Here is a 12113-nt window from a genome sequence, read left to right on the forward strand (position 1 = left end):
AAGCTCTTTGGTATCATGTGAGTACTTATCCATTGCTTTCATTTTCTTTCCATTTCATTTCTATTATGCTTGTTATCTTTCCTTTCGATTCCTAGTGTTAGCTTGCTTCTCTCCCTACCACTATGATCTTTCATGTGGTATTAGAGCCACGTTCCTAGCCCTGCTCTCTCTTTCTCTTTTCCTTCCAAGAGGTTGAGGTGAGGGAGGCCAATGAAGCTACTCTACCTCCTCCTCCTTGGAAGGCTGCCCTCTTCTCTCCTTCCTTGAGCTCTCTTCTCCACGCCATGCCACCTCTCTTCTCCTTCCTTCAGCTACATCTTTATGTGACCTACGGAAGATGTGACGCTTCTATCCAGATCTAGAAGCAGAATCAGGGCTTTGTGTCTTCAGCAAAGTTGTAGAGGACCTTGAGTACCACAAATTTCGTTTTTACATCATTGAAATCCGAGTTTTCTGTGAAAAGTTACAGCCCTTGCAAGAAGTGACGAAATTTGTTTCTGCTCGCGAATTTTGTTATGGAGCTCAATGATTTGACAGCCCAAGCATGATGCAGCCAGCTCAACGTGGAGATGTCCATCCTCTTCATCGTTGACCTCTGCTCCAGCCCACCATTTGCTCCTTCTGCCTGATATTCTCTTGGAGCTGCTATCCGCAAGTTGCTGTCCGTATTCTGCCCTAGGTAGTCCCCATAAATAGATATGTATTAAGAATTTTTTGTTTTCATTGAGTCTAAAGGTCCTTTGCCTTGGATAGTCCTCCTAAAAATATATATTGGTTTTTCTATTTTTTGGTGTGTGGCTTCCTAACATGTCATGTTATGAAGCCAAGGGGGGATGTACTGTGGGAGCCATATGTATTGGCTTTGATAGGTCTTGTTATCACGCCTAAATGTTGGTGTATTCCTAGACCTATGAGCTGGTCATGTAGCCATGCTATAACGTGAGCCTCTGAGCATGTTGAGTCTCAAGCCATAAGAGTGCTTGGATCAACCTCTGAACACGCTCAGACTTTAGCCTCTGAGTTACATAGGGTGCACAGTTTGATGACTGTCATTGTCATGTTTTGTTCTTGGTTCCATTCTAGTAGTCTCTCACCTTGCCTTCATGGGGGGGTGTTGGAATATGAAGCCAAAGTGATTCAAAAATGAGTTTTCTAGGTGTCTAGGGGGTGTTTTATAGTCTAGTGATTTCTAGAAATGCCATGTGTCATATTGGGAGTTATCCCATATACACTATGGCTTTCTAGAGTCTAGTGTCACACTATATAGTGTTGTACTTGTCTATTGTCTACTATATCAGTCAACATCAATCTCTTTGGTATCATGTGAGTACTTGTCCATTGCTTTCATTTTCTTTCCATTTCATTTCCATTATGCTTGTTATCTTTCCTTTCGATTCCTAGTGTTAGCTTGCTTCTCTCCCTACCACTATGAGCTTTCAGTCTATTCCTGGGCGTACTGTGTACCTTGGAGGGGGAGAATGACCTTGGTGGGGGAACACTTGTCGAACTGATTGGTGCTGAGATCTCCGGTGCTGACTCTGAGTCATCCTTACATTTGTCATTTTTTGTTTGTGACCGTATCACAACCCCCAACACTGTGCCAATCAAATGGGGGTTGTTGCCCTCCCCCGCCACTACTACATCAACCATATTCACTTGGGATGTGGGTTCCACTCTTCCATTGGGACAATCTCTAGTGTAGTGGTCGTTCATGTTGCACTGTGTACAAGAGGGTCCCCCGAACGGCTGTGTACAATCATCTTGGTAGTGGCCATACTCGCCATATTTGTAACACATGATGGGTCTTCTAAAGTTGGTACCTCTGCCTACACCTCCACGTCCACTTCAGAAACCACCCCGTCATCCACGTTGATAAGGGGGGCCATAGCCACCTGCTGACATAGGTGGTTGGTACGGTGCATAGTAAGGTTGAGGATAGAAATAAGGGGCACCAATTGAATTGGGTGCAAGAGCTTGGAGCAAAGGGGGAGTTGGGAGTAATGGAGGCGGCATGATAGGAGGAGAAGGTGGCTCAGATGCTCGTGCAAGAGGAGCAACAGGAGATACTGGTGTTGGGCTAGAAGTTATTGGTACCGCTCTGTTGACTGTAGCAACTAGAGGTTCCCTTGAAGTATACTCCGGGAAAAGCTTCCTTAGTCCTTTGAGGTACCTACACTCAGAGGCATCATGTCCATGGGGACACTCCCAATGACCATGGTTAGACCCCTTGCATTCTGTGCACCAAAGACCACTTCGAATCTGGGCCTCAAAGGAAGACTGGCCATCCACCTTTATTCTATCCTTCAGACCTTCTTTAATTTCTTCTAACTCTTTCTTGAGTTGCTACCATGCGGATGATCCCTCCTCTCTTAGGAGCTGGGTGGTCATAGTCATTAATGAGGCAAAACTTAATTGTGACCATTCCATCTTGATAGCTTCCTTTAGGAAGTCTTGAAGTGAGGCATGTTCAGGGAGTTAGTCAACCAGCCTTATAGAAATGGTAGGGGATAATGCTTTCAAAAACCACCCCTTCATGACAACATCATTAGGTGGCACAGACATCTTCGCCGCCAAGACCCTCATCCTTGTGTACATCTCAGAGATGCTTTCCCCAGGCTTCATGGTGTCAGTGGACAACTCCATATGTTCAAACTTCTCCAATTTGAAAGTCCGTAGAAACTCCTCCCTTAGAGCTGCCCAAGTTTGAAAATGGTCAGCCGGAATTGGCTATACCATACATCAGCTGCATCCTCCAATGACGAAGGAAAGATGTGTAGAAAGGCATGCTCTTTCTCCACACCCTTGGCTTTGCATGCTGTGAGAAATTTCCTCACATGAGCTTCCGCATCCTCACGTAGGTGACCTTTGAAATTCTGAGTCTTCACATGGACTTTATTAACTCAAGAAGTCTAGATTTTTCTCTAGGACTGAGAACCACCACGCTCTACCTTAGGAGCTGAGGCGGAAGGAAGAGCAGAAAGGCCTCCCGATGGAGCAGTACTGAATATGGGTACTATGGAGACATATGGTGGAGTGGCTGATGAGACAACACCCGGGGCAGGAGACCACACTGGTGCAGTTACTACTGATGTAGCCATAGTGGAGATAGATGGTACTACAGGCACTACTGTTGCAAAAGTAGATAGTGAAGACATGGGGAACGTTGGGGTCAATGGGGATGCAGAGACAGTTGGGAAGGAGAAGGAAGGGGTCGAAGCCATGTAGGATGGATAAGAAGCAATAGGAAAGGGTAGAGATGAACGGTAGGGGCATGACCGGAGCAAAAGGTGAACCCACAGGTGTCACGGATGTAGAAACTAGACTCGAAGGACAAGGGTTATGCATGGCAGACGAAATGGCAGCGTGACCACTGGATGTCAAGTCCGGTGCTGAAGTGAGTACTACTCCTGTTGAAGTAGTTGTAGTGGCTACTGATGAAGACATCGTTGCAACAGGAGATAAGGGGGTCTTGACCTTGATGCACATCTGAGGAGCCCTCGTCCTTAGTACTTTCTTCTCTCACCCTTTCACCGCTTTGTACTTCTTCTTCTCCGGAGTCGGGATCTAACCACCATCGATCTTGTTGGTCCAAATCGATGAGAGTCTCGATGAAGTTACTTGCTCTGACTACAGCTCCAATAGATTCACTTTGTGCTCTTCCTGAGGACTTTGTGAACTTCCATCTCACGTAATGCTTTTTGTATCGAGTTTGGTTGGCCAGAAGTCTCCTCTCCACTCTCCTTAAGTACCTCCTAGTTCTCTCACTCGCTCCTTCAAGGGTATTAGAACTACTGGGCATAAGAACTCTCTCCTCTAGGACCCTGCCATAAGTTGTCTAAGGGGAGGGGTTCCTATCCTTCTGGAGGTCAAAGGCCGCTGGTGTGAGAAGCATGAGTGTTGCAATGCTCTAATGCAGTGGATCGCGCGGAGTGCACCTTGCAGTGGTGTGCGGGTGTCGTAGGCTGTACTACAGAGTGAATAGCGACGTATGAGTGCACTATGCTAAATTACAGTCACATGAGAAATCCACAACATGAGCATCAGAAAGAGACAGGAAAAATGAGAAAGTGACCAAGTATGGCCGAAGTACATATCATTGGACCAACACCTACATGTCGCAAGTCACAAGTCACAAGAATACACAGGTCTATCCCCATAGTGGACAGAGGGTTACACACAGGTCTCTCCACACTCTCTCCTAGGTGAGCTCGTAGCTCCAGCCTCTATCTCTCCTCACACTCTCCTCTCTCTCGCTCCAATGCTGAACACCGAATGCTGAATGCTGAATGCTCAAAGCTCTCTCCCCTCTTCTCCTTCATCCTCATCCCCCTGCCTTGGAGGGTCCCCTCTTCGCTAAGAATCTCCCTCCTTTCTCCCGATTGGTCATCCTCCTATCTCCTTAGCTATTGAGGATAGCCATTGCACCGCTGGCTCTCTTGATGGCTCCGGCAACTTCCTGACTCCCTGACTCGCCAGCGTCTTCTAGTCAGGGTGGATACTCCATGTGCATGTGAGCTAGATCATCGCACCACTGAACCACTGTACACGTCTTCACCATGTGCAACTGTAAATACCCCTGACTGCTCCATGTGCGCAGTTCTCGATGAGATCCCCTTGGGCATGGTACTCCTGGTTGACTTGTGGTTGACATGTGTCAACCTGTGGTTAACATGTGTCGACGCATGGTCGCCTCGGATATGGTACTCCTAGATGAACCCGTGGTTGACAAATGTCACGCATAATTGACATGTGGTCAACGTTTGAGGTTAGTAACTGCTTGGGGTCTCTATTGTAATAGGCACATGCAATCCAAGTGCCCTCAGCTTCTACTGAAACCTCCTCGTGTGTCTACTGCTCCTAATGCAACTTCTTTGCCACGGCTAGTTTTTATGCCATGTACTCATGGTTCCGGGGCTGCAACCCCTCCTAAGACAAGTACAAGGGTAAAGCCAAAATGCTTTCTTTCACTTTCAAATCGGTGCATAAAATAGCAGTTTGGGAGGGGGGGGGGGGGTGCGGAAGCATCATCATCTTCAGATTGGCAAGAGCCTAAGAAATCATTTAAGCCTGGAATTCTGGCTAGTAAAAGTTGGACGGAGACTTCTTCCACCTCTAAGGAGGCCCCTTTGGGTGATGCTTTTGGGGTTGCTAGCCTTGGGTCTATAGTGTTTCATTCGAACTCACTATTCTTATCACATATGATTGCTACATCACTTGACAATCCTGCCTCTTCTCCGCCTATTTCAACTAAGAAACAAGGGAATGCTTTTGATGGATATGCTGGCTTGCCACATCCTGGTGCAGCCGTGCAGGTTGAGTCTTGAAATTTCCGTTCACACATCTTTCATTATACATATTTACATACTGCTCAAGTGTTTATTGTACATATTTACATACTGCTCAAGTGTTTATTGTACAATGTAAAAGGCCTCTGTAATATAAATAAAAGGAGGCCAGTTTGGGATTACCTCATTTCTCAAATGCCACATGTCGTATGTTTACAAAAGCATAATCAGCACTCTTTCACGGACCATGATGATTTCTTTGGGGGTTTTCACATATTCTATGCTGGCCGCTCTTCTTTCTCATGTTTTGCCATGTTAATTCATCTCATGACTGCAGCCACTGTTGGAATACAGTGACCCACGTGGGTGTTACATTATTGTCAAATGCATGATAAATGGGGACTTTTGAATTTGCCTCAGTTTATGCCTCGCATACATCTGTGGCTCGGGCTGGAATGTGGCATCGTTTGGCTGATTATCCCTGTTGTTTGCGGGAATTCTTTCATTTATGGGGATTTTAATAATTCTGCCACCAATGATGACAATACTACCCATTGGTCTCATATGCTACAGAGAGAATGGGATGCATGGACTCAAATGGTTGATTCTTTCCATGCTTGTGATTTGTGGAGATATCATATGCCCGATGTTCATGGGTACACATGTCATCACAATGCATTCACTCACTACTGGGCTTGATTGGATCGATGGTACATGGTCCACGCGGTGCAATTTTATGACTTGTTATATGTATTTGGATTATTCATTGCGTCTATCGGATCACTTTCCGGTCTTTATGACTTTGTTCTTTGGCCTTCTAGTGCATGATGTGTTGTTTCCCTATAAAAGACTTTTGCTGGTTAACAATTCCTATTTGACGCACTACCCTTTTTCAGTTATGGTCAAGGGACTCATTACCAGGCTTGCTTTGTGTACTCTAGTGAATGTGGACTAGGAATGGCTTGTTTTGTCTCCAGTATGCAGATCAAAGGATAGGGCAAATACTAACTGGCTGATGCAAAGGCCCAAATTCAGCATTTTACGACTGCTGTACAGAAACATCGAGTATCTTGTGAAGAGCAATCTCAATTTCGATCTGCCCTCCATTTCTTGGCATAGAATGATCAAAGAAAGTTAAGGAAATGATAGATTTGTTCTTGTCAAAAAGCCATGAAGGATACTGGCTGCTCTTCCAAGGCTTTTTTCAAAAGCTTACACAACTATCGACGGATGCATTCCTTGTATTGTCTATTGCACCCGGATGGTTTGTAGAAGATGAATAAGTAGCAAGTTGATGATGCAGTTCAACATTATTATAGTGTTTTGTTTGCTGCCCCTCCTCCTTCGCCAGTGGAGGTTGATGCCGTGAATGCTCTTCTCGTCATGTCCATCCAATTATCTCTCAATATGAGGCACCCATGTTGGAATTGCTATTTATAGATCAAGAGCTGAAAGAAGCCTTATCTAAATTGGGAGGCTCCAAATCCCCAGGTTGGGATGGCCTCACAATGGATTTCTTTGTTGAAATTTGGGTGAACTCAGCCCTGTTTTACTGTACATGATCAATGATGCCTGGCTCTCTGACTCTATGCCTTCTGCTTGGAAAAAAGGCTTGCTATTCTGATTCCCAAGAAGCCTTTACGCAAGTATTTGTTAGATTGGTAGCCACTCACTTTGATGCCTATGGTTTGCAAGCTCATTTCAAAAATGTTGGTATTGTGTATATCACATATTTATATTCAGGCTTGCATCATGTGCAATATGGGTTTGTGCCTTATAGACAGATTATGGATTGTTAGAATATGAAGTCAAAGTGAGTGTATTTGTGTGTCCTAGCTCCCTAGGACTTATTTTATAGTCTAGTGAGTCCTAGACAGTGCTACGTGTCATATGGAAGATTATCCCATATGCATTGTGACTTTCTATAGTCTAGAGGCTCACACTATATAGTCTTGTACTTGTCTTGAGTTGTTTCATATCAGTCAACATCAAGCTATCTACATGTGAGTATTTTGGTTCATTGCTATTGCCTACTTTATTTGGGTTCATTTCCATTATGCTTGCAATCTTTCCTTTCCGTTCCTAGAGATAGCTTGCTACATGTTCCTTCATGTGGTATCAGAGTAATGTCCCTAGCCCTGCCCTCTCTTTCCCTTTCCCTTCCAAGAGGTTGAGGTAAGGGAGGCCAATGAAGCTACTCTACCTCCTCCTCCTTGCAAGACTGCCCTCTTCTCTCCTTGAGCTCTCTTCTCCTCCTACCCAAGCCTCATCAACAGGAGCTGACTTGGAGCTGATTTACCTCGCCAACAACTACCCCTTCTTCAACCCAAAATGCATCGCCATAGTAGCCTCGCCTCCAACTGTTCCAGCCCTCTACAAACAAGCCATACAGGCCATACGGACTGATCCGTACTGCACCAAGGCTGTACAATAGGCCGTACAGGTTGTACATGCTGGACGGACTTTTCTGTATAGTAAGGACAGTTCTAGCATGCCCATACTGATGTGACATGCAATTTGCTCCTTTTGTCCGACATTCTCTTGGAGCTGCTGCCCGCAAGTTGGTGCCCGTATTCTGCCCATCATTCTCTTGGAGCTGCTCTGCTGATTTTACAGTTTCTGTCTTTCGACTTCTGTCTGCCATGAAGAAGTTCCAAACTTGCTCCACCTTATGAAGAACTTATCAAGGTGATCTTTCCATAGTTACACTTGCATTTCTACCCTTTTCCAGCCATGGAGTCTTCCAAATCAACTACCATTTCGTTCGAGAAGTTTTCAGGTAAGAACTTCCTTACATGGCAAACAAAGATGCATCTTGTACTCATGAAAGATGGAGTGTGGCATGTTGTTAGTGGCAAGGAGAAAAAGCCACAATCAGATAAAAGGAAAATTGCACACTGGGAGAATCTGAATGACAAACCTCTTTCTCATAATTGGTTTGGGGTTGGGTGATGAAGTTATTCATCATTTTGATTTTGACTCCACTGCTCACGACTTATGGGCTAAGTTTGAAGAATTATTTGGCAACAAAATCATCAATTCAAAGGTATTCCTCAGACAAGAATTCTTCAAGCTGCAAATGAAGCATGAAGACTCTCTTCTTGCTCATACGGAATCCCTTGTCACTCATCTTGCTAGTCTGAAGGCCCCTGTAGGGGAAGATGATCAAGTTGTTGTGCTCCTCTCGAGCATTGAGGAAATTTCTAAGTACTGAGAGATAATACCAGCATTGCGTGTGACACAACATTGCGTGTGACACAAATGGGTTATCATGATATGGTTGCTATGCTCATTGATCATGAAAGACGATATGCACACACTCCGGAGTCCACTGTACTATACTCCAAGGGAAAAGGCAAATTCAAGCCTTTCAAATGCAATCACTATGGGAAGCTTGGTCACACTGAGGATCGCTACTTCCAGAAGCTTGCCAAGCAACAACACAAGGATCATTCCAACTTAGTTGGGGCTGCAACAAGTGAAGACGAAGAAGAAGATGATGCTTCGACACCGACTCATGCTCTTATTGCCAACATTAGAGATCTCTCTCTCCATTCAGAGGCCTATGTACCTAATGATCGTATGCTTGGGTACTCTACCCTAGGTAGTCCCCCAAAAATGCTTGTAATATTGAGTCTTGTGTCCTTGAGTCAATAAAGGTTCTCAGCCTTAGAAAGTCCTCCTCAAATGATGTTTTATTTCCTTTATGAGTGGTGTGTGGCTTCCTAGCAAGTCCTGCTATGAAGTCAGGAGGGGATGTATTGTGGAAGCCTTTCTATTGGCTTTGATGGGTCTCTCTATCAAGCCTGGCCGAGTTCCAAGATGTTGGTGCATTTCCCAAGACCGATTTGTTCGGTCAAGTAGCCATGCTTTATTTGAGCCTCTGAGCTACTTGGGGTGCACAGAGCAATAGACTCCATCATTGTCATGTTCTGTTCTTAGCTTCATTCCAGTAGTCCCTCACCTTTCCTTCATGGGGGGATGTTAGAAAAAAAAAGAATATGAAGTCAAAGTGAGTGTACTTGTGTGTCCTAGGTCCCTAGGACTTATTTTATAGTCTAGTGATTCCTAGACAGTGCCACGTGTCATATGGAAGATCATCCCATATGCATTGTGACTTTCTAGAGTCTAGAGGCTCACACTATATAGTGTTGTACATGTCTTGAGTCTTTTCATATCAGCCAACATCAACCTATCTACATGTGAGTATTTTGGCTCTTTGCTATTGCCTACTTCCATTTGAGTTCATTTCCATTATGCTTGCAATCTTTCCTTTCCATTCCTAGAGATAGCTTGCTACATGTTCCTTCATGGATAACACTGCAAATGCCCATATTGGTATTGAATATGCCAAATACATGCATCCGGATGTTTTGATCAAGCAGATAGATATTGAAAAAGCCTTTGAACTGTTAGATGGGACTTTATTGCTCGTGTCATGCACCGGTTGGGCTTTGGACCTTAGATTCAAAGAGTGGTTTATTGGCTTTATGAGGGTGGCACTGCATCATGTCTTTTATTTGATGCCCTCTCTTCTCCATGGACTTTGGGACGCTCAGTTTGCCAGGGTTGTCTCCTCAGTGTTTTACTTTTTGCCATTGCACTCATCCACTCCCGATGTATATGGATGATCTAGTTTTGCACCAGTGTCTGCATGGTATTCATTTTCTTGGAGGTGCTCCTTCTGTCTGTCAGGCCTACAAATGACTCCTTTTTTCTCAAGAATTCACAATCGAATATGCAGCATCTTATGTGGGCTCTTGACTTGTTTGGTCTTGCAGCTGGATTACGAGTGAAATTTGCAAAGTCCAAACTTGTACCATGGCACGAGTGTGATTGGCATCACATTTTATGGCCTAGACTTGTATTTCCCTCTACTCAAATCATGCGTCATTTAGGCTATCCTATTGGTTTTCATATTTCATTACCACAGGAAAGGCTTTGGATACTATAAAAACTTTTTCATAAGATTGATTATTGGAAAACTATCTACATGGTCATTACATGTGCGTCTTCGAATTGTGCAGTCTATTATCATGGCCTATGTGCAATTTCATTTGCCACTTATCCCTTGGTCTTTTTCACATATAGAGAACTATCTCAAGGGATATGGATTGTCTTTGGCGCACTAAAATTGATCGGAAGGCGCTTCGGATTCTCATTTATATTTACGTTTGTTCAACCAAAATGCATGGGGGCTTGAATATCTTAAACATTCACACTAATGTGATAGCTCGCAAGGCCATACTTTTGCTTACTTTTTTGGAGTAGTGTCAGCCCAATGAACACTTATGCTCTCTTTTCTGATTACCTCACTTCATACTAATGCTTTAGCGCAAAAAACGAAAAAGTGTGTGTGTGTGTGTGTGTGTGAAAGTTATGGACTGGGGCCGCTAAATATGGGCACCCATACCCAAGGCTGGTGTCTTAGATGAGAAAATAAATATCATGCTATGAGAAAAAGAGAACAATCATATTTGGAGAGCCAGATGCACAGAGGCATTGGATGGATTACAAGTTCACAATTCTCACAATTTGGCCAATATATGGACAGACACTATACATACACTGATGGCCATATGGGTGAGCATGCAGGGGTCCTCTAGGGAAGATTCTGATAGGAGGGCTACATTTTGTAGAGCGTGGAGGGGCTCCCCCTTCTTTTGTGAGTCTACTGCAAGGTTGAGATGGCATTTTCAGCCCCAACCTTGGTTGTTTTCTACCTCTTTTTGAGGAGTGTTTTTTCTCATGCATTACATGATGTATTTTCGCTTGAGCTTGCTCTCACAGGTTTTGTACTTCATACTTAATGGAAGTCGTTTTTTTTTTTGCAAAAAAGAAAGAAAGAGAGAACAATGAGAGAGAGAGAGAGAGAGAGAGAGAGAGAGAGAGAGAGAGCTTATACAAATGTGGGCTTCAATAATGTCATCCACAGTTGCAGAAGAGATATAGTTTTGGTAGTGCATATCTGACAAGGAAATCAACAATGAGCGCCAATCTATGATTATCACTTCAGTTGTTGCTTTGTCTGCTGCTGCTGTAGAAAGCTGGCAGTCATTTAGAAAGTTAGTCCACAGCTGGGATTTTTTTTTCAACCAAAAATCATGAAACTTGAAAACTTTAATACCTTGATGATTTCTTCAGTGTAGTCTTTCCAAACCTCAAATGGTCCACCGGGTCTATGTTTAGTACCAGGAATCCGAGGAATTGTCGACAAAGTGAGGTCATTCTTGCAAGCATTATGGACGAGTTCAATGGCATGGGAGACTTCTTCGGATGTTTTTTTCCATGAAACATATCCTGGAGAATTTAAATCTTATTTAAGTTTTTAAAAAAAATGATGAACTATGGAACATGTACCTGCATTCCTATGATCTATGAATGTTGCTCGTTGAAAGCATAAGCATAAAACACACATCAACAATGACAATTCCTCACAATGACAATAGAGTGGCTGGATACCAAACCCTAGTCCATGAAAATTATATGCTTCTAACCCTTCATTTTCCATGTTTAAAAATATACATGATTTTTCAGATTAAGTCCTTAGAACTCTCACTTATTACTAGTTTATCACACCCATAATATTGTATATATTTTTCTCCCTTGTAATTGAATATCGGGGTCTTTCAGCAGCACAGAATTAAAATTTAGTTTTTGCATTAATATTCATGGCTCCTTATGTGGGTCACTATGATGCTCAAGGGTTATCAGTGTTGACAATATGTAGATCTGAGAGTCTGATTAAAATCCTGTCCTTTTCTTTTTGTGAGGAAGATATGCAGCTGTTCCAGTTTTTCATGTAAAGGTTTTTAGGAGCTTTTCTTG

At 43.5% G+C, this 12113-nt stretch overlaps 1 protein-coding gene across 1 annotated transcript in view; it reads right to left on the bottom strand.

The window, feature by feature from the left end:
- LOC147906348 (uncharacterized) overlaps positions 1-12113 on the bottom strand; it is a 604593-nt gene that overhangs the window by 33931 nt on the left and 558549 nt on the right. The window contains exons 26-27 of the mRNA XM_087391025.1: positions 11397-11585; positions 11191-11313 (exon numbers count right to left, since the gene is read on the bottom strand). Coding sequence (XP_087247151.1) covers positions 11191-11313; positions 11397-11585 — 312 coding nt within the window. The remainder of the gene's footprint in view (positions 1-11190; positions 11314-11396; positions 11586-12113) is intronic.

The sequence above is a fragment of the Dipteris shenzhenensis genome, chromosome 1, assembly GCF_047967505.1.
Source record: "Dipteris shenzhenensis isolate YYH24624 ecotype China chromosome 1, Dip_SZ_1.0, whole genome shotgun sequence".
NCBI lineage: Eukaryota > Viridiplantae > Streptophyta > Polypodiopsida > Gleicheniales > Dipteridaceae > Dipteris > Dipteris shenzhenensis.